The sequence below is a fragment of the Eucyclogobius newberryi genome, unplaced genomic scaffold (assembly GCF_026437365.1).
Source record: "Eucyclogobius newberryi isolate DKJ021-1_F unplaced genomic scaffold, fEucNew1.0.hap1 SCAF_22, whole genome shotgun sequence".
Classification (NCBI taxonomy): domain Eukaryota; kingdom Metazoa; phylum Chordata; class Actinopteri; order Gobiiformes; family Gobiidae; genus Eucyclogobius; species Eucyclogobius newberryi.
This window is the reverse complement of record NW_027315857.1, coordinates 9,652,783-9,675,691: the sequence shown is the minus strand read 5'-3', so window position 1 is coordinate 9,675,691 and position 22,909 is coordinate 9,652,783. Positions and strand designations below refer to the sequence as shown.

Below are 22,909 nucleotides of genomic sequence, written 5' to 3'. Positions count from 1 at the left end.
AACCCAAGTTAATACGAGTATGCATGATAATAGATTTAGTGTCGTTTCGTTTGCAAGGACTCCATCTCGACTTGCATTGGCCCATTCTGCGGTGAAACACATGACGAATTTGGACACGTCTCAGTCTTCTTGGACGCTGAATGCGACGCCCCGTTAGACTCGGGCGCCATGCGAGGGTAGAACGGCCCAACCAGCCAATTGAGCGGCGTGTTATTGACCAAATAATCCACCACATGATCTAGCGATCCCTTCATTTTGCTCAGCTGCCCCCTGCTGTTGGCCAAGACGCCGTCGGACAAGTCGCCCAACACCCTGGCCTTGTCTAAGCTGGAGTAGACTTTTGAGGCTGAGTGGCTGAGGGAGAGCACCTCCTGCTGGATGTGGTTGGGAAGGCCCTGCAGACCTGACGCGATGACCAGACACGTGGTTTGGAGTTGGTGCGCGAGGGAGCGTGCCATAGACAAAGTCCGAGATTCAATTGCCTGCAAAAACGAAACAAATGTCTGCTTTATTATACTGTTTGAGATAATATTACGTTGCTCATGGCGTTTGTCGTACTTCTGCCTCATGACTGTGCTCAGTTTGACCGTTGGACTTCCACACTGCCATAGAGTTGAGTTTGTCCTTTACAATCTGGTTGGCTCCATCAATGTTCTTCTTGCCGTATTCAATCTACAGGGGAAAAAATGGGTGTTAACAAAATGGTGCTGAACTTTTACAGAGGTATTTGTATTAATTGGCTAAAGTATTGCATTTATATAAGCTTTTGTAGTCTTATAACTTGAAGCGTTGCATTTTTTTTTTTTTTGTCTAAAACCTTACCACATCAACCGTAGAGTTAAGTGCCGAAATAAACTCCAGGCTGCGTTGTTTTCCATCCTGAATTTTGACCACTGCTCTCTTGTAGGCTCGCTTTCTCAGTTTGGTGGACAGGGAACCCAGCCGGACGTAGTAACTGGGGTCATCCTTGTCGAATCCGTGCACAGTTTTGGCCTCCAGCTCTGTAAAGCAAGAACACAATTAGATCTCAGTTCACTGGTCACTACAGGGATCAGTGAACAACCACTTCTTTTATTAATGCAGCACAAAACCTCCTGAACAGCATAATCTTATTGTTTCGGCATCATATGATTCACAGCATTGACCAGCTTCTAGTTTGAAATTGTATAAACACTTGGGTGTAGCGGTCCATTGCTAATTTACTGTTTGCATTTTACATTTTAGGTGTACACTTTAATTTATTTTTTGGCAGCTCATTGAATGTGTCAATTTGTTTGTTTGGGCCAAAAAATGCATATTCAGTAGCATAGAATGAACATTTAGTCCCCATGCAATCAATTTAATGACTTGTTAACGCAAAGCAAAGTTTAAATGGGGCTGTTTGGTAATTGAACATTTTTATGAATATTTGAGTCATAGTATGTAAAATATGTATCAGAATGTGTCTTCTGTTTGTTAACTGTAGAGTTGTGACTGCTCCATGTTTTGATGCACAGAACTGGCACTTAATTCAGAAAACACTTATTACACCCTTTTTTGTAACTGACCGGATTCAAATAATTGCACAATGTTTTATCTAAAAAGGTTGTGTAATGAATAAACCGCTTACCCAACTCGTCCTCTGTTAGCGGAAGGTATTGCTCCACCAGGTTTTCGGACGTGCAGAGGGCCTGGTCCACGCCGCTGGTCACTAGTCGGGCCACCCTGCTCTCCATGACGGTGCTGACGCTGTCGCTCACCGCCGCTCTGGTCTTCTCCATCCCATCATGCACCGCGCCCCTCGTCCTCTCCACCACCGTGTTCAAAGTGTCCGAGACAGACTCCTTTGCCCCAGACACTGTCCCAGTCACAACGTCCTTGGCACTGGTCACTGCGTCTTTCGCGTTGGACACAATCTGGCCGGACAGATTTGGACTTTGGTAAAGAATGATTGGGTAATTTGTGAAGCGCTAGTTGTCGTTGAACTCGTGCTAGGATACAGTCCAGTTTGAGATTTGCATAAGCGGTCCTGTGTTGCTAAAGGGGCAATTATTCCGGTTCGTACCTGCTCAGACGGCTGGTGAAGAATAGGCAACGTTTTCTCGATCCTGTCCAAACCTTTGCAAGCCAGATCGTTGGCAATGGCAACTGTGGACAAGAAGGAAAAAATAATGAGCAGTTTGTGGGTGCAAAATAAATGGTGATTGTAGTTTCGAATGAGTAAATTCTGAATGATCCTAAATATAGGTGGAAGGTCGAGCTTTCGGTTTCCTGTTCTGCATGTGTGACTCATAAGTGTGTCACCTAGAGTTTGTCTGTTTGGTAATTATTTCCTGTATAAGAAGAGGGAGAAGTACTCACAAATGTACTATGGTAAAAATACTGTAAGAGATAAAGTAATGCAAGAGCAACATTTGTATTAGCAGACTAATCATTTTACTGAGGTTTTGGTATGAACTTTGAGTTTATTCTGACTTTTTACATGAGTCTATTGAAACTTTAATGTATAAAAACTTTTTTAAATTAAATCTTTAGTTTTGTGGGTGTGGTTTTGGTCAAATATTTGGTTTGATCACAGAAATGGCCTTTCTTAATCATTCTGAGAGCTACTGTCGCTATTGGTACCATTATTATTGCCACTATAGCCCTATTATGCAATTATAAACTAACAATTTCATGTTCTTCTCTAAGCTTGGGTCTATTTACCATTTGGTGGAAACGTATTCAACTGCAAATCGGTTCAAGTTTCTATTCGGTTTCTGTCTACGATCATGACTTACTTTGCGGCTCCAGTTTGTCCAGGATGGGCGAGGCGGTGGTCAGGGCCACAGAGGTGATGGTCCGGACCCCCTGCTCGGCCACTTCACAGACACTCCGGAGGTACGGGTGGTTGTCTTTGGTGTTGGAGTACACGCTGGACATGAGGCCGTAGGTGGAGCTGACCAGAGGCAGGCTGACCACCCTCTCCACCACGCTCTGGGGAGGAAAAAACAGATTCAACTAAAATCAAAACGTGTATAAAGCAAAAATAAATGTTGCTGTGGTTCCTTGTAACGGATTTCAATGTTATTTATTGTTTTAGATTTGTTTTGGGATTGTCCAGATTTAGTTTATTCCAATGGTTAAGCCCAGTATTTTGATGTATTTATTTTTAAAGGGTTATATTAATCATGTTCTTATCTTGAGTTGCTAATCAGTATGTGTTTGTACAAGTTTAAAACCCTCACTCACCTGATTGTAGATCACTTCAGCTGCTGCCATTGCTCGATTCAAACGATACCTAAAAAGAACATAAGTTAATTATAAGTCATTATTTTTAAATTTAATATAAAACTCAATACCTTTAAGACTATATCTGCCCAACTGCAAAGAGAAACTTACCACAAATGGTGAAAGCTGTGTAAAAGTTGTCAGCCTTCTTCTCAAATCCCTCAGTGTTTAACTGTGGAGGCGCGCGCGGCTGTGCGCTATTTATATTGCGTCATTATCGCGAGAAGACGCGCAACAAAGTGACGCGCCACAATAAAGTTTCTAGGGCAAAGGTGACAAAGGCAAAGGTTTACTCAGGGGAATTCTTCTTAAATGAGTACAGAACCAGTCATCACGTGGTGGTGGACTAATTAGGAACAAGAGCCTTTTCTTTCCTGAGGTGAGATTATGTCGTTTTAGTGGCAAATAAGAGGATTATGAAAAGGTAATTATTTTCTGGTGGAAGGCAAAACAAAACAATGCTCTGACTTGTGGTTTCTGTTTACTTAACTGGATTTTATAATTTGCTAAGTTTTTTTTTTTTTTCCCCCAACTCGAGTAAATCACTCTTTTTAGCTGTACTGTTTGGTTATCAACTTATGGACTTAGTAAATTTACTTGAGATTGTGTTGAATTTCCAGAACATAGTACGTTTAAAAGGATTTTAGATGACCAAAGTGCTTCACATTTACCACACGCTCAGTTTATAATTTAAACTGAGAAAAGAATTTGAAAGATGAATTAAAACATTATTGTCAATAATGATTTGTGCAAAAGACAGAACTCTGTCAATGTCCCTTCTTTGGTAACATAGGTGAGCAAAGTGAGCTAAACAAAGGACTGTCCATTTTCAGGGAAACATTTTGTACCTGGATATTGTTATTATTTTACAAGTTATAGATTTGGAGAACATAGAGTGATTCAAGTTGGATTGGGGGCCCTACAGTCTATATTGTATATCACTTTTCCCTCATCTTTTTATTATGTATGTCTTTATTTTGCAATTTGCAATAACTTTGACCTTTGGTTGGAGTTAACACGAACATTTTGGGTCTGAGGTTCCACATATGATATTGCAGTAGACTTTGTCTGATCACACTTTAATTGTCCATGTCATCATCTCACTATGTGGTAATGCAACCAAAGGTTATTATTTTATATCACCTGACTGAACCAGTCTATGGACACGCCTTTACACTGGTGGTCACCCGTCTATTCTACTAGTTCAAGAAGTTTGGAGTAAGTAAGTTTTAAATGGAAGTGATTCCAAATGCAGTTTAAGTCTGCACAACCAGACTCTCACAACCTTCTCTGTGGAGTTTGCGCGTAAAAGATTTTAGAAGAGCTGTACTGGGATGTAAAAGAGAAATGTATTGGACTATTTTGACCATCAGATGAGCCATGTCTGTGATTAGTGAGTGAATGTATGACCTATGAACTCTGCTACTGACATGATGCCATCAGTGACATCTACATGAAAGTAGAGCAGTGGTTCATTGACCAAAGAGCCTTTTCGAAACATCCCACATGAATGGAACCTACAAGGAAATGTATTTCTTTCCAATGTTGCTTGATTTTACTCAGCTTCAATTAAAGTAACATATTCCGTTTTAAAATGGAAAAGATTCCTAAAAAGAAAAGGAAAAAAAGAATAGAGCATTTTCTGGTAGTTTCTCCTTTGAGCCACTAGATGGAGCTAGAGCTTTCTCGGAACTGTATTCAAGCCATGTCATTTCAAGCTCAAATATTACAGTACTGTCAGTATTGGATGATTCATTTACTTGGGTATAGCTGCAGATTTATCCATGTGGTTCAAATAAGACCGTTGCCATAGCGACAAAAAATTATAGCTCATTTTCCAATTTTGAAGGGGACGAAAGGGCCCACAACATGCATTTGTAAATATTAAAACGTTGATTTCTAGTCAGGTAAATAGAAACAGGTTTTATAGAAGATGGATAGAATAGGACGATCCCTCTGTTGTGCCCAGATGCAGTGAACTCAGCGTGCCAAGGCTGGATCCCTGGAACAGACGCCTGCAGTGGCCTGTAGTGAGAAAGAGTCACACCTCCGGATCACACACAGACAGAGAAAGAGAAACAGTGGCCGAGTTCAGCTGTCCTCTTTGTGATGAACATGAGGCTAAAGAAAATGACATGTCTTTGGTCACTGATATGCTCTACTTCACTCAAATTATGGGACATTATGATCTCAAAAAGGATATTCAAATGATAATGAACAGCTCTGAAAGGGCATTCTGAAGTATGGACGTTAGGAGGATTTTGTGATCCGAGTTTCCTGCACTAATCAGTATGAACAATAGCGTCATTACGATCCAAGATGGACAACGTTATTCCATTTGTGTAGTGATCTCCAGTGGTGGAGAGTAGTACACTTTACACACATCTGTACACCTTTTATGTGTTATTTATCCCCCTTGATCTGTACTTTTAGGCCTTTTGGTACAGATTAAAGGTGCACTATGTTAAAACAATGAGCATGACTGAACGCATCATTACAGGTGTTAAACTACTGCCCGTTTTGATATGGACGACCATTTTGACAAAAGTTTGCGCGGCTGAAGAGTAAAATTAACAGCTGGCTATTTCTTGCCGTTCCATTTCAGCTTTGCCCCGCTGCCAAATTTGCCTCTATTATTATTGTTCCCAGCCTGGAGCCGCCCCGCTGCTGGAGAGGTCACGCATGCTTAAATGAATTACATCTTAACAAGTCGATGGCCACCCGCTTGAAATAACCATTACTTCAGTCTTCAGTAAACAAGGACCTGGGAAGCAAAAGGGGAGCGCTGGCTTTACGGCACCTGTTGGACGTAATCCGCACATAATGGCCCCGGCTCATTAGTTAAGACATCCGAGTTAACCGTGCACATGTCCTGCAGAGCGAGAGAGGGTCAAGTGGGACGAGGCGAGGGCAAACGTGTTCGGAAAGGTCAGCGCGTCGCCAAGGATACAGTGCTTGACGTTGATTTTCTGTAATGTTTTTCACATCAAGGAAGGAGAAAAACAAAAAGATTCATTAGCTTCACATATTGGAATATTAAACGTTCATTATGTCTGTCAGTTCCTTGTCTCCGTGGATGTGTCATATTGCTTCGCTTCGAATGGACCACTGTAGGGCATTTCTATTTTTCATTACAGGGTTTTATTGCACAAAAGCCCCAGGTATTCTCACTGTGAGCCGGGTCTCCACAGATGTGACTTGTAATTGACCGTACACTGAATGTGCACACTGCTTGTCACCATGGAAATTTTAATGCTGGACCGTCATCTTTTTTAGAATGGTGTGGGGATTTGCTGAAAGGTTGAAAGAACGCCCGGACAGAACCCACTTTCGTTACTTGATTCACACATTTTTCAGCATTCGGCTTTGTTCGTTTACTAATCAAGACCTCGTTATGGTGTGATTACCGTGTCATGTGAGGATACTCTGATTCTTCTATGTTTCTCTGGACTTTCCGCACTCGATTTGACTCCGTACGAAGCACTTCCTGTGAGCCGCCATTGTTCAAGCCTCATCTAAACTAATCTTACCTTCGCTCAGAGGGAATCATTTTTAATCTTTTGGCAGTGTCGTTAAGCACGGACAATGATTAGTGGCGACTCATTTTTTATTAAAGTCTAAATCTAAGTTCGTCACGGAGATGCACGAATATGTTTAAAAATTCTGAAGGATTCACCAAGACAAAAGTTGACCCTGTTCAACTTTCTTTTTGCTAAAAAAATTGATTACCGTATTTTCCGGACTATAAGTTGCACCTTTTTCATAGTTTTGGCTGGGGTGCGATTTATACTTATATACTTATACTCTGGAGCGACTTATATGTGATATTATTTGTTCTTTTCATACTTGCAACTGCATTTCATACTGCAGTGCAACTTATATATGTTTTTTCTTCTCTGGCTGGTGCGACTTATACTCTGGTGCGACTTATATGTGATATTATTTGTTATTTTCATACTTGCAACTGCATTTCATACTGCAGTGCAACTTATACATGTTTTTTTCTTCTCTGGCTGGTGCGACTTATACTCCGGTGCGACTTATAGTCCGGAAAATACGGTAGATCGCCATTTTTCTTACACATAATTTCACTGGGCAACTTTACCACGTTATATATCTGATGTGGGCGGATCTCGTGTATAGTTTATTTGACTTTCCCCACCTCTGGCCTTGTGTGACTCCACCGCAGTCCCCCACGACCCGTTCCCTGTTCCTTCCACAGTCACAGTTCATTTTCACTGCTGCGCACAGGGATTAGCGCACCGGCTGTTAGCGCTGGCACCGCACTCCGCAATACCGCTATATCACTTCTGCTACTGACAACCAAAACAACTTGTAGCAATGACAGAATAATTGAGAAAACCAAATGTCCGGGGCGACCGAAGACTGTTTGGGAAGTGCAGCTGCTTAAATAACCTCGGGAGAAGGTTTCAATTCTGTTACAATCTCCGTATGCGTGGGCACCGACACAGACCATCTCTTTGTTTTGGAAGTATTCGTGACTCTCCAAGGAGCCAAAAATAACACGGGGAAACAGGACTTTTCGAGCATTTTTAGTCCCTGCTCTGGCGTTTTCGGTGCAATTTCTCAATCACGTACGGACATTGAGACTTAAAGCTCCTCTTGAGGCGTGCGAACGTGAATATGCTTAAACGAACTGGAGTGGCGGTAACTTGACAGCCAGGCCAAACTGTCATTTAATTTTCCCTTCTACCTCGGCTTGGACACGAAGCCCTGTCAGAGGCCGACCGAGATCCCTGCCCAGGTGGTCTTTCTGGGAAGAGAGTGGGCCGTAATAGCACAGGCAGCGTAAATCTAAAGTGGAATTGCAATTGGCAGCCGTGGAGAGAACTGTGAGAGACGCGGCTCTGTTGCTTGACCCTTCGGATCCAGCATCTGCATCTTCCTCTAAATCAAACAGATGAATCATAAATTGTTAGGCACTGAGATAGAAGCGCTCGTCAGACTAATTATAATCCGACTGTGAAATTTATACAAGATGAGGCGACCGGGGGAGATGGCAGACAATGGGATGCGTTTGTTGACAAAAAGATGAGACAATTTATATGCAAATTTTGCCGGTTTAATTTCAGCTCAACCTTATGGGGTAAATAATTCAAAGCCTGCAGAGTCATTTTTGTAATTGCTTTGGCTCATAGTACACAATTAACCTTTTGATTTGATTTGTCCTTTCTGGGAAATAGAAATAAACATGTTTTTGAACTGGGAACCAAAGTGTATGAGTATTTCTACTAAAAATAGCCGACGTTTTTTGCAGAAAGCCGTCGTTAATGTACAAATAATGATTCCAGCAATGACAAAAAAAGAAGTTTCTGACACACAACACTTTTACAATGGGACAAATTTAACTTTTTCCGCTTCTGACAGCTTCAAACAAGTGAAACTAACAACAAAGTACAACCAAAATATAGCTACAATTTGATATAAAAGTGTTGAACCAGTATATTTTTGGGGCATAACAGTGAGTAACCCTCGTCTGCACCTTGCCAGCAGATGGCACACCGTTAGACTTAGCCACACACTTACGACTCGGCTGACAGAATCCAATCCCTCTCGCTGTGGATCCGTGTCCTCTGATGGACAGACAGGTTACTGTACACTCCGCGGGCCAGGCATTTTTGGGACACCAGTTTCTGTCATAGCAGGACCCCTTGGAGTCCCAAGCATGAGATGAATCACGTACAAATCCACACGAACGAACGGGCCAAATCTCACGCTGGCATTGAGCGACAGTCGAGAAATGCTGTCGGGTTTGTGTGCGATACCTTTTGTCTTTTAGCGTTTGGGATTCTCAAACTTCTCACGCCGTTTGAAAATATTTAGCTTAAAATGTGATATTTTTGAATTGAACAAGCACGATGATTCAAGAGAAGAGACAATAGCTCAAATCTAGACATAATCAGACCATAATTGGACTAAAGTGGGACCATAACTAGACTAAACCAAGGCTAAACTAGAAATAATCTAAAGGAAAAGGACTAAACACCCAGAGTAATCAAGTCCTAAACCAGGTAAACATCAAGACTCTAAACCAGGCCCAAAAAAACAGCACCAGCCTAAGCTGTTGCTACAAATGAAATCCTTTAAGGGCAATCAAATTCAAGGTGAATCGAAATGACTTCTCAGTGGACTGTTCACGCACCACATTTTGAGAACCACTGCTTTTATGTGCTGTTATGTGGCAAATTCCATGGCCTTCCCTTTTAACACCAGTGACAGTCCGGGCTTTGACTAAGGCCAAATATCACTGATCAAACAGCTGATGTTTGGTGTCAGCTCAGGCAGGGACACAACCGGCGCTCTCATAGGGGGTGCACCCAAAGGCCCGGGGTATGTTTGACTTTGAAACCGACACATGTACAGTACAGTGTATGCATATGGGCCTCCTCTGCATTCTGGACGGCCGGGTTATAGAAGCAAAGTTTAGTGGCTCTAAATAGGCGGCTGTCGTGTCAGTTAGCATCCAGCCCCATCACTGCATTCAAACAACAACAAGACACAGAAAATCACCTGGAGAAAATATAGAACAGCCTGAAAGACAGAGGTGGGTTGTAGTATTATTTTACTTATACATGGCATTTACATATAAAGTTGTTGTTTTTTAATTGTTCTTTTAATTCTACTTCTACGTAAAGTTTTACTCTTACTTGGGTAACAGTTTGGATTTCTCTTCCGACTGTGAGTCTACAAGTGATATATGCTTTATGTTCACAATATTCAATGATTTGCATATTTGTGTTTCTTGCACTGCTCCTTCAAATTTATTATTTAGACTTTCTCATTTTTGCTGTTATTGAAAATACCAGATTTTGTGCATTATTTCATGTTTTGTCCCTCCAATTATTCATAAATCAACTGTTACGTTCATCCATACTTACAATGAATCCTACTTGAGTAACAGTTTTAAAATGATATACTCTACTTTGTACATTTTCTTGAGTAATATCATCGCTACTTTACCTACCTCTGCTGAAAATACATTTGTGCCCAAGGTGGAGGTTATTTAGGGAACATTAGTGCAGTGATTTTTAAGACAAATATTACAAAATATACTTTATTCAACTGTGGTGGTCATGTAATACTTATATACTTGGGTTCCTTATCTAAAATGATGTATTGATGAAGTCCTTTAGATCTCACAATGTAAAATAATAATAATAATAATAATCATCATCATCATCATCATCAACATCATCATCATCATAATCATCATAATAAACATTTTAAACTCCTAGTGAAAGAATGATGAGCTAAAAACAACATATAGGATCATCTAGTTCAGGGGTAAATTCTCTATTGATTCTCCATAAAAGCAAGAGTACATGGAACTATCTTGGATCCAACAATTTAACGATCAAACAGTTGCATGGCTTCAATATTTTAATCCTTAGAAAATCCTTTCATAAATAGTCCCTTGGCTCTCTCTTTGATAAATATCCCTCTAACATGGTGTAGTTGACCTTTATAACTTAAAAAACATGTTTTGTGGTGTTGTTTTGAGGTTTCCCAGACGCCAACAATAGTCCTTATTCTCTTACAACTTTAATTCGAACTTGGAGATGGAAAGTAAATCTCTGGCATTCAGCTTTGGTCGTTGTTAATTTTTGTTCTCTTCTGTGGAAATAAACTCTTACATTCCTGTGCGTTAATAAAGATGGATTCAAGCCTGCGTGTCAGCCAGCCGTTCAGGTAGCTCATTCCAAACATGCCTGCATCACTGTGTATGTATCTCCAGAGGACGCTTCAAAAACACGATTATTACTGGTGCTGGACAGTGTCAGAAGTGACAAGGGCCGACCTAATACCCAATGATTGTGTGCTATGAGCCTTCAAAGCCAAATCTACACGGTTTACTGATGTGACTGAAGGCATGGTACGCTCTGGCATTCCTTTTCAAGTGAAGTGGAAGATGTCAATTAGTATTAACATTAGCAACATGTCTGTGTTCGTACAAGTGGAACGTGACACGAGTAATTCAAAAGATCCATGAGAACATATTTTGGGGGATTTGTGTCAATGTCGGTACCAACAGCATTTGTTAAGAAAAATATGAACCATAAGACAAATAATTGTTGTGTTATTAATAAAAAAAAAAAAAAAACTGTTTGCCCTGGACATGTGTCATTCAACTGTCATAATTATGTGCAATACTGTTATACTCATGTGCAATACTGACATAATCCTGCAATACTGTCACAATCATGTGCAATACTGTCACAATCATATAATCATGTGCAATACTGTCATAATCATGTGCAATACTGTCACAATCAAGTGCAATACTGATATAATCATGTGCAATACTGTCATAATCATGTGCAATACTGTCACAATCAAGTGCAATACTGATATAATCATGTGCAATACTGTTATAATCATGTGCAATACTGTCACAATCATGTGCAATACTGTTATAATCAAGTGCAATACTGATATAATCATGTGCAATACTGACATAATGATGTGCAATACTGACATAATCATGTGCAATACTGTCACAATCATGTGCAATACTGTCATAATCATGTGCAATACTGACATAATCATGTGCAATACCATGTGCAATACTGTGAAATATTCCATCATCCTGATGGAATATTTTCTGTCCATATAACAACTGTTATATTCCTGGTTTAGTTTGGCTGGGTTGGACTGAACCTGGAACTAAACCTGGGTCAGACCAAGCTCAGACAGGATCAAACTAAATTGATATCATAACAACTAAAATGCTCTTAAATCGGATCAAACCAGGACACACCTTTAGTCATAGACAGACCGGGTTTAGTCCCAGTTTTGACGTGTGCTGCGTGTGAAAGTGTGAACGCAGTCTGTACCTGTAACGTTAACACCATACAGCAGCGTTTACTCTGCAGCCAACACTTTTCAGCACGATTGATGTTGAGAACCTTTTAAAAGAGTCTAACAATGCACCCATTTTTCTTTCATTTCAAACCAGTGGCATAAAAATGGCAGAAGACACAGCAGACTCCACTCGGCTGTTTTTATTGGAGCCTTTCGGAATGACATGGGTCTTGTTGAGGTAAATCTGAAATAACAGTGAGCTTCAATAATACCAGCCAAAGCCAAGAGTTTAAATGCCTCATTCCACTAAATGCCTCATTCTCACATTCACAAGCTTAGGTCAGATCAAACTGCTCTTGACCTTAAATGCCTTAAGTCTGACGTTATATGACATTAAGGTACAAACTCAAGCTGTACAGAATATTTCACTACCACTATTTCATTTAGAGATCATTATTTCTGGGCTATATGTAACAGTAACCTGGTGCGATCTCATTTTATACCCTGTTCTTGACTCTGATTGGATGACAATACACCATTTATTTTTCAATAAATCATGGCAAACAGTTAACAAATTGTTTTAATACCCAATTACTAAACAAATGCGAATTGATGGGTGTTTTATTCGGGCACAGTCTTCAGTCATGTGTCACTCTTTGACCGAAATAACAAACCGTTTTTGTTCTAATTATACCGCGCACCGTTAACTGCCCTCGCGCCCCGTCCCGTGCCACAAAACCATTACGCGCGTGTTCAGGAGAGCGCGCGCGCGTAAACTCCGCCGGACAGTGTTTCTTTAAAAATGTAAGGTGGGTGAGCCCCTTTCCTGACGCACGCCTGGTATGCAAACATAAATTTAGCAGCAACGTGTTTGCTGGTGGAACTAAATATCTGGACGCGGCCGCGAAGTGTCATGTCGTCTCCGGCAGCAGCGCGCGGCTCCCCGGTGCTCATTGCTCTCCAGGCGCATTAGCCGCAAGACCGAGCCAGAGGAGGAGACGCACGGAGGCACGCAGCCGTGACACGGAGCTACTCTGCCGGGGAGAAAGAAGGGGGGGATCCGCACTTTTCCACCGAGCGTCAGAGAGATGACAGGAGGCTGGCTGTGGACGCTCGGACCGCTGCTTCTCACGGTCCTGGTGCAGGTAAGACGCGGTTCTCCATTCACAACATTCTGCAGCCCGCTCGCCGCAGACGCACGCCGGCAGCCGCGGCTTTAATTGGAGCCGTTTATTGGGACAGTTACGAGGCACCTGTTGCCCGTGCCCTTCTCCTGCGTCTAAAAATGGACAAAAAAGATGGTGATTTTTGTTTGTGTGTTGCGCTCACAATTTAGGCCTATGTTGTGATGCAAGAAACTACTCAATCAATCATTATGAGTCCCATAGCTCTTTGTGGCCGATTAATCTGTGTTTCCCAAAGGCTCAGGGGAGATTGTGGTGGCACAACTAGGCTTAGTTCCATTTGGGTCATTGAATCTATAATTTGTGGGCTATAAATGTTGCTTATTGCCTGTATTTTGCCCAGTGTAGTTGCGTTTTGGGGTGCGTTCACAGTGAATTGAGCCCATTTTAGTGCTGATGTGATTTGTTCTGTTCTATTCTTGTCCTTGATCTATTCCAGGTTTAGTTTTGGATTTAGTCCTGTTTATTTCCCAATGTTGATGTGGTGAATATACAAACGTGAATCCTCATATAATGGGCAACAAAGTGTGATTTTGTGAGTCCAATATCCAGGTTGTTATGGGGAAACGACTACCGAGCTCACGATTTTAGGCAATTGTTCTCAGAAATGCCCACTCAGTTCACACACGGCTTTGCAACTGACATGACACCTACGGTCATTTCTCCCCTCTTCATTTGCCCCTGCATCAAAAAACAGCCTCGTAAGCTTTTTGACATGATCCTCTGTCTTTGTAGATTAGAAGCATCCTTCCTGTCATGTTGCATAACCTTAAATACTGTCCTGGAAACTAATGTGAGGTTAAACAACAGGGCGGGATGTCAGCATGTGTAAATGACTACGACAGGTGCTAATGGGGCACTTCAAGGTGATTGGTCATGTAGACACTCCGGCTGGTTGAACTGTAATTACTCCTGCGTGTCAGTGACAGAGGAACTCGAGGGTTGGGGACTCTTTCTAGGCCAGTGTCCCGGGACTTTCTGCCCTGTGTGTGTGTGTGTGTGTGTGTGTGTGTGTTTGCTGTGGGACATCCATCTGCTGGGCACTGGCTTTGAAGATGTTTGAAAAGAGCTCTTTGAAGAAACATATACTCCTGTAGCATGTCTTTCATTAATGCTCCATTGTTATTGCACTGTTGTAAGCATCACTCGGCACAAGGTGTAACTCAAAATACGAGACCTAAAATATAAGGTGAAGTGTATCATTTTTTCCGTTAGTGTTTGTGTATGTCTGATTGTCAAAGCGGGACTATCCAGCTCATCATTGTCAAAAGAGCATCCCATTGGGAACTACAGTGGATAAACTGCCTTAGAACTAGTCTTATAACTTGTTAATGTTTATGTTGCAAATGAGAACCGTTGGAAATTGGTGTCAGCTAATATGCTTTCAATAACTGGTTTTATGTCATACTTATAAAGCATGTTCCAATTAGGTTCTTTAGGTTTTCTGATATAATAATGCTATAGAAGCCTTATCGTTCCATAAATTAAATCCCTTGTTTGTGCTACAAGACATACATAGTCGAAACTTTCAATACACGGAAAAAAGAAAAGCAGAATGTGAAAAATGAACTGCTAACACATCTGAGCCACTAACTGATAATATAATTGAACCATGCACTCAACAAGTCCACCAGGAACAATTTAAAGCAGAACTAAGTAACTCTGGCGATACAGTTCCCCCTGCATCCCCCTCATACATTTTTTTGCAAATGTTTTTTCTTTAATGTATAATCTCCTGCTAAAACATTTCACGTTGCCAGATATAACATAAAGAACCAGGGTTTCTCATCCGTCCTCGACATGTTGCAAGGCTGGTTTTCCGCCCAGAGACAGCAGGGGGCGACGATGGACACTTCAAAACATCTCAGGGACTTGCAAAGATGTTCAATAAGGTGGAAATGTCACTTTATTTAACGCCACGCCACAATCTCAGACCACTGCAAGAGGGAAAACCTTCTCATGGATTCATTAGGACAATGCTAAGGTCACAAAGGGCAACAAATACCACTGTCGGATCTTGGACGCCATCGAAATACAAAAACTCGCCCACCAGACTGTGAATCGAGACGAGGGGGCATACCAACTTTCTCCTACCTGGTGTATGGTTCTTAGTCAAGTAAGAAGGCGGCACGACGTCTGTTTAATCCATTTAACTAGACACAGCACAGCGACATCACGTGACACTTCTGAGTGAGGGCTGTTCATGAAAAATAATGTTAATAAATTGTGTATTACTGAGGAATCACACAGGCTGTAATTTACAATCATCTGGTCACACGGGGTTTGCTAATCTACTCTTTTATTTATACCACACACAAACTATTCTTTGTTGTAATATCTCCATAAAGGCAAATTTATATGATAAAGTTATAAAGATGTTAAAATCAGATTGATAGTTACTGTATTTGACACTTCTTTGACGCTATTGTTCTCTCAGTTGTCCAGCATCTGCCACTTGAAAGATGACAGAACCAGTTGGCAACTCACTGACAGGCATTCCCATCTGCCTTTGAGTCAGCAGCAGACCTCTTCTCACATCCCACAGTGACCTGCAGTCTTCAGTCCTCCCTGGTTTGGACTCTGGAGTCGCCCTTTCTCTTTTATCGCGGGTCCTGGGTCAGATTCACCAAAGAATGGGACTCTATATCTTTGTGGATGGCTGTTGAAGCGGTGTGAAGAAGTGCGCGAAATGCCCTGTGGCGCTGTAGTTCTAAGTGGAATAGAGTTCCCTTTGTGGGTGACAAAATGACATATGGACCGGTTTAACAGTATTAGTATGTGTATTAGAATAGAATTAGAAGTGAAGAACAATCTAAACTTGGAACAAGAGGTAGGCAATGTATTGAAATGTAGATAAAATTATTGTGAATGTTGTTTTTAAGATATACAAAAATTGTATCGAGTGTATTGTTTATAAAACAAATTGACAAAAAGGATGATTAAAAATAGAAAAACATTTCAAATAAGGTTAAAAAGTGATACTTTTGTGATTAATTTCACAGACATTTCACATTTGTCTGATAATTAAACCTCAACTTATACATTTAGATAAGACAAAAACTGATCATCTTAAGGACTAGATGCCTACACAAAAACAGAGCAATGTATTGTATTCTATCATATGCAGAGAGGAAAACTGTGCAGGTGAGACTAAACAGACATGCACAAGAGGCTTTATGAGCACAGAAGACAGGACCCCAGAGCGCTGTGCATCTTAATGTTGAAGCCACAAACCACGTCTTTGAGGACAGTTAGATGAAGATACTAAGCAGGAGAAGAGATGTTTGAAAGAGGAGTTAAGGAGGCCCATCCATCCATCTTCTTCTGCTTATCCGGGGACGGGTTGCGGGGACAGCAGTCTGAGCAGGGACCCCCAGACTTCCCTCTTCCAAGGCACCTCCTCCAACTCCTCTGGGGGGATCCAGAGGCATTTGCAGGCCAGCCGAGAGGCTCTACTCCGAGCTCCCCCCGTGTGACTGCGCTCCTCACCTTATCTCTAAAGGAGCGCCCAGCCACCTGGTGGAGGAAACTCATTTTGACCGCTTGTATCAACGATCTTGTCCTTTCGGTCATTACCCAAAGCTCATGACCATAGGTGAGGGCAGGAACATAAATTGACTGGTAAATTGAGAGCTTTTTCTTTCGACTCAGCTCCTTCCCCACAACAGTCCTATGCAGCCGCTGCACCGATCCAACTGTCAATCTCACGGTCCATCCGTCCCTCACTCGTGAACAAGACCCCGAGATACTTGAACTCCTCCACTTGAAGCAAGAACTCCCCACCCACCTGTAGAGAGCAAGAGACCTTCCTCTTGTTGAGAGCCATGGCCTCTGATTTGGAGGTGCTGATTCTCATCCCAGCCATTTTTGTTAAAGAAAATTGCTCGTCCCAAAAACATTTAACTAGTAAATTGTATGCCATTGTGGAGTATAGGAAAAGCATTTATCCACTACGCCTCAAAACACCTCTAAACAGAAAATACTCTTCCAAAACCAATAGTAAGTTGTTTTGTTTGTTAATGTGAACAAATTGCCAGTCAATTTCTCAAATGATTCACAATTTGAATCTGAATTAATCCGACCGCAATCTTATCTCACACCAGTTCTGTCTCTGGACCATTTCACTTACTACATCCTAAAATGAACAGTCATTTATATATATTGAATTGCACATTCCCAGAGTGTCAATCTTGTCTCACTGTTTCCTTATGGACCGTCCAACTATGCGAAAACTTCACTTTTAGCAGATGGAGATTTAGTGGCGGCATTGCCCTTTAGAGACAGCAAAAATCCCTTTGAATGCTTAGTGTGAGTAATGATTTGACACCTGCTAAGACGAGTGAGCGGAACGAATCCTTTTACATGCTTTTATTAAATTCTCTCTTTTGGCACTCGCCTCCCTTCTGAAATGTGTTTCTGCTTTTATAGTGCACACAATTGCTGTTGTTGGATATGGGATTAAATTGGGTCGTAAATACATTAGTTGTAAGCCTTTAAAAGCATTATCAGTGAACGTCAAAGCTTGATTTACTCACTCAATAGAACAACTGAAGTGACTGCAAGCAGTTCTCTACTTTTGGGAATAGGTGATGGATAATGTGCACTAATTGGAATGTGCGTTATGGTCAGCTCCCAGACAATTCCACAGCAAATGCAGCCCGTGCCTTGCCTCTAATTACTCAGCTCGAAAGGAAACAGGCCTAGAAAAGCATTACATTTTGATGTTTTGTCAAGGAAATGTTCCTTCAGAAATCGCGATGATCAAAGTGGGTTGGAGTCTTCGGCAAAGCGGCGGCTCCAGGGTCAGACTGCAGGATTAAGTGGGGTCACGTCTTTGCAAACTGTCCCTAGTGAGCATCCGTCGATAGCCACATGTCTTAATAAAGCATCGCTGTTTGAAGGAGATGGAACTGCAAAGTTATGGATTTTGGGGTGGAAAGTACTTGAAATAAGGATTACTTTACTTAGAGACAAGGGCAGCAGTAGTGGAAACAATAGCCAGGCAAGAAGCAGTAAAAGTTATTATAGTATTTGGAATTGCTGTGGAAGTTGTACTGTAATTGTAGTATTGGTAGTATTAATAGTAATGAGATAGGCCTAATACTTATGTAATGATCCAAAATGAATCCGTTGTGAATTGCATTTTTCTATGTCCGATTAGAATTTGTAGCATCTCACCCATTCACACAGACACTGGAGGCCAGGCAGGTTAAGTGTGTTGCTCAAGGATACAACAACAACATGTACCTGTGGGAGCTGGTATCAAGCCACCAGGGTGGTAGCAGAAGTAGCCATATTTTGATGTATTTTATCCTTGTAAGCAGCCATGTTTGTTTTGAAAAAGACAGACCAATGCATGTCCCTGATTGGCTTATCCAACCTGTCAATCACACGCATCTGCACTTGCACAGATGAAAGCTGTGATCATATTGACGGTCTAAATCATAGCCCAGGTATTTCTAAGTATTTCTACTATCATCAAAATACCAAAAACATCTACCCGTAGTCACACTGTAATATAGACCTAAAATTAGCCTTACGGTTACAGTGGTGCTATCAAAATTATGCTAAATGCACCCATCTGATTGATTCAATATGGAGGGCCACAGACCCGTGGGCAGCGCATGGAATATGTTTCAATAAACATCCCTTAGTGAAAAGTTTGGACACCTCTGCATGTCAGTCTGTCTTCTCACACCAAGGGACCAAACAATAGAATCTCCACAGAGCTGATAAACCAAAGTAATTTATTTACCCTCACTAGACTCGCCCCTTATACCTATTATAATGATGATTGCTTGAACTATAATGTACAAAATGTGTCTGTATAACCATAGTTTATGTCATATCACTTTTTAGAATAGTTTTTATTTTCATTGTGTAATAAAAATATGGTAGTTTGTAAAACATAAAGCAGCTGCTTCCATGTCTGCACTGGTAATATAATGTATGATACGGAACATGTGTAAGTGAAGAAATGACAGGTTGTGTATGAATATATGAACATAAAGCCCCTCCTCCCTTTTAAGGACTGCAGATGGAAATTAGCTTCCCAAGATATACACTGGTACAGGGTTAGAGGTAACTGTATGTTGTCCTGTTTGAATAAATAACTGAATAAAATGAATGAGATGTAATAATAGTGTAAGAAGTATAACAGTTGTTCTTTGTCCTTGAACAAAATATGTAGCAAAATAGCAATACTTCCGCCTCTGCACCTTCACTACTTGATCATAAAAACTTCTATCAGTACAATTAAGGCTCACCAGTTCCTTTGTAGTCAAATTGGAAATGTTTTCAGCAGAAGGGGTCCCATTTGAGAAGTAAAGAAACAAACTTCACAAAACATCTGGCCGGTGATGGATGGATGGAGCCAGTTTTTGGAGTGCGTTAACAAGACCAAATGTTTTCAGTTACTGCAAAACAAAAACAAAAAACGCCATACTCATCTCATTGTTCCCATCTGGCCCTAATACGCCGACTGAGGCTGCTCACTTGGAAGGGGAAGTGTGTGCACGCAGTGTTACTTTGAATCCAAGGGCAAAATTAGTTGTTATAAATAGCCACGATACCCGCGAAATCTTTCACGTTTCATTTGGAAGTCTCCCAGCATTCCTCAGGTGCTCTGACTGGGGGGATGCTGCTGTTTCAATCTGGGGACCTCCAGAAAGCAGGCATTCATCCCGATCGTGCCAAAAAGGGAAAAAGGAAGTAGCATCAGCTCCAGAGGCCCAGGCAAGAAACTCCAGACAGGCCCAGTTTTTAAAGAATAGCTCAACATGTTGCAAAAATACAGTGCCAGTTGTTGAAGATCCAAAAAGGAATTTCCTCCGAGTCAATTTATAAAACTGAATCTGTCCGTTTTCCCGTGGACGATCTTCCCCGGTGGTGAGTGACACTTTGACAAAACCTGACTTGGCTTGGTTTTGCCTTTCGCTCTCTCTTTCGCAATCTCATTTTCAAGTTAACATCGGGAATTAATGAACAAACCAGCCCGGTCTCACTCTTCCAGATCTTGTGAAACTTAATAGTGTTGTTTTGCTTTTCAATCACTTAATGTGGAGCTCTCATAACATGCTGGGACTGAGCGCTCAAAGCTAGTTCTGCCAGTAATCGGCATAGCTTTTTGGATTCATGTTTCCTTAATGTGTTTGCAAAAGACCGTGTTATTCAAGCCGTAGTATCGCAATGCGTAATGAGTTTTAGGGGATTTGTCTTGCTTTGAAATGGTAATTCTTTTAATGCGCCACATGCAACATTTATTTTACTAAAGGGTAACTCACTCCATATTTGCGAAACTGTATGTGGGAGGGGCTTTGATAGGTGTTATTTATCTGTATTCTTGTACTTTTTTGCAGACGTTGGGTTTAGCTGGAGTCCATTCATGCAGCTTACAGGGGCCTCACGTGGAACAGATGTCGACGAGGGCCAGTTAGTCAGAGCTGTGGACATTTAGTTTGTTAATTTAAGGCGACTGGGGCGAAAAGCAAGTTTGGTTGTAGTCCATTATAATGATCTAAAACTCAACACAAATATCTATCACTGAAGACTGCAGCATACTGTGGAATGTTAACTATTTGTGCAAAAATGTCAGATATGTAACTATAATAACAGGTAGGCAGTAGGCCTACGAGGAAATGCATTGGTTACACCCATTCCAACCCGGGAAAAATGTAGAGGATTAGTCAAGCCACGCTATAGTTAAGTCTTTACCAAAATTGGAAATCTGTGATATTGTGCAACAAAAATCACTGAATAATAATAGTAAAATGTCAACTATATTAAAGTCATGCAAGAAACTTAAACTGTTGGACCAAAGGGGAGTGGCAAATAAATAATATGTCAAAAATGCAAAACTCTTATTATCTTTTCTTATGGAGGATCCTTCAGCTGCTTATCTCCATGACAGTTATTGCTTTGTCTAGATAGAATGTTACGCAGTATGTCATTAAACCCGTACATATTAATGGAGACAAGCAGGTGACACCCTCAGGCCAAGTTACAGGTCAGATCTGTGGAGAGACAAACCCACTTACAAACCCACTGCCTGTTTTAAAAGCCATTGTATTAGATACGTTTAATGTCGTGCAGTTTGTACAGCTCATTGAAGGTGGTTTTGGGTGTGGAATGCTGTTTGATTTGGCAGCACAAATGAAAAGTAACCAGTAGGTGGCAACAATCAGCAGATGCAATATTCCACAGTCCCATTGATCCGCACTTGAGTCGATAGCTCCCGGGTCCTCATCTGGTGTTGTGTTGTTGAGATTTTGCGGGTGGCCGCTTTCCCGCCTTAAACCCCTTACTTCCTGTTCGGCCCGTGTGACCGTATTTGTTCGGAGTTTATTTGTCATTGGTGAGCTGGGAAGCCTCTGGCATCCTGTCCCCATCAGCGTGATTGAGCGCTGTTGTTTTATCCCCTTGTGTGTTCCAGCGTCTTTGCCTGCATCATCATCTGGCCTGCACATTTCTCACACAAATGAATTCAGAACTGGCCAGCCTAAAGCCGTACAGTCGCCGGTTTGGCTTAGGGTGGTGAATCCTGGTTGTCTTGCCCTGGCCCAGATGGGCTCCAGTTTTAGGACAATGGCCAGCAGTTCTGGAAGAAACAACAAGGAGCACTCGGGTCACAAATGGATGCTTGTTAATTAAAGGGAGAGCAAAGGTAGATGTTTTTGCTGTATTTTTGGATGGAGGACAGTCAGGAAGTCTGATTTCAACAAAATAAACAAAAATGTAGAAACTAAATGATTACTGGAAGGTCATGTATTCAGTGAGCCAGGAAAAAGAGACCTGCTGGTACACAGTGTTGATGCATGACTTAAAAAATGTTTTTATCTTGACAAAGTATCCATTAGATCACACACTGTGTATAAGAACTGTTATATCTTATTTTGTTTCTTTTTGTGCCTTTTATTTAATACAATGTTACAAACAAAACATAATAATTGATGCCATTTTTAAACTGAACATTCATATTGTTCTTTGCATCCCTATCTTTCAATGCTGATGAGAACAGTGGACTACCACCTATTATACAGGAAGATGATCTTGTAGCTTATTGCAACCTCATGTCTTTATTAGATATAGATTAGAATAAACAAGCAGAGAAAGGTCCTTCACAATCCTGGAATCAAACCTGAGTCTTCTTGCAACACAAGAATATACGCGGCCATCTGCAAATTGTTGATGCACAAGAGTTAACTTTCATGTGATTAGCATAAATAATACCATCTTTACTCACAGTCACAAATTAAACTAATAAATAAAATTAAGATATTCATCATATCTACAAAAACCTCACCCCAGCTGCTGATGGAGAGATAGTGCTACATCCAAATATACAAAGAGAAAATGGATTGTGTGATTCCGACATGGATTTAACTTAACCAGAAATTAAGTGGACGCAGACTGACACGGGGGCGTCACGGAGGTGGAAAGGAAACCAGTATTGATGGGGTGAGAGGAGAACAGTTACATGAAGCATGCTCCCAAACCAAAGGGCCAAGCTCCAGAAATGCAGAGGAAAACCATCAGTGAGAAATAAAACATCCTCTGTGAAGTTATTTGGAAAAACTGAAAGGGGATTCAAAGGTCTGTAATTGGCATCGCTGACCTATAAGTGGTTAGGTGTTATAGTAGATATACAGAGTTAC

At 41.2% G+C, this 22,909-nt stretch overlaps 3 protein-coding genes across 5 annotated transcripts in view; 2 read left to right on the top strand and 1 right to left on the bottom strand.

The window, feature by feature from the left end:
- The window catches only part of LOC140372174 (leucine-rich repeat LGI family member 2-like), a 481,342-nt gene that overhangs the window by 87,103 nt on the left and 371,330 nt on the right, over positions 1–22,909 (top strand). The window lies entirely within an intron of this gene.
- On the bottom strand, positions 5–3,431 carry plin2 (perilipin 2). Its single transcript, XM_072458964.1, has 8 exons — positions 3,361–3,431; positions 3,211–3,259; positions 2,760–2,955; positions 2,045–2,127; positions 1,610–1,895; positions 823–1,001; positions 559–672; positions 5–482 (listed from the first exon to the last, which is right to left on the bottom strand). The coding sequence occupies exons 2-8, from the start codon at positions 3,238–3,240 to the stop codon at positions 36–38; spliced, it is 1,335 nt and encodes a 444-aa protein (XP_072315065.1). The 5' UTR covers positions 3,241–3,259; positions 3,361–3,431; the 3' UTR covers positions 5–35.
- Positions 13,120–22,909, top strand: part of LOC140372022 (ADAMTS-like protein 1) — a 111,165-nt gene continuing 101,375 nt past the window's right edge. For all 3 annotated transcript variants that reach the window (XM_072459275.1, XM_072459274.1, XM_072459277.1), the window contains exon 1: positions 13,120–13,217. In XM_072459275.1, the coding sequence (XP_072315376.1) occupies positions 13,161–13,217 (57 nt within the window). In that variant the 5' untranslated portion in view covers positions 13,120–13,160. The remainder of the gene's footprint in view (positions 13,218–22,909) is intronic.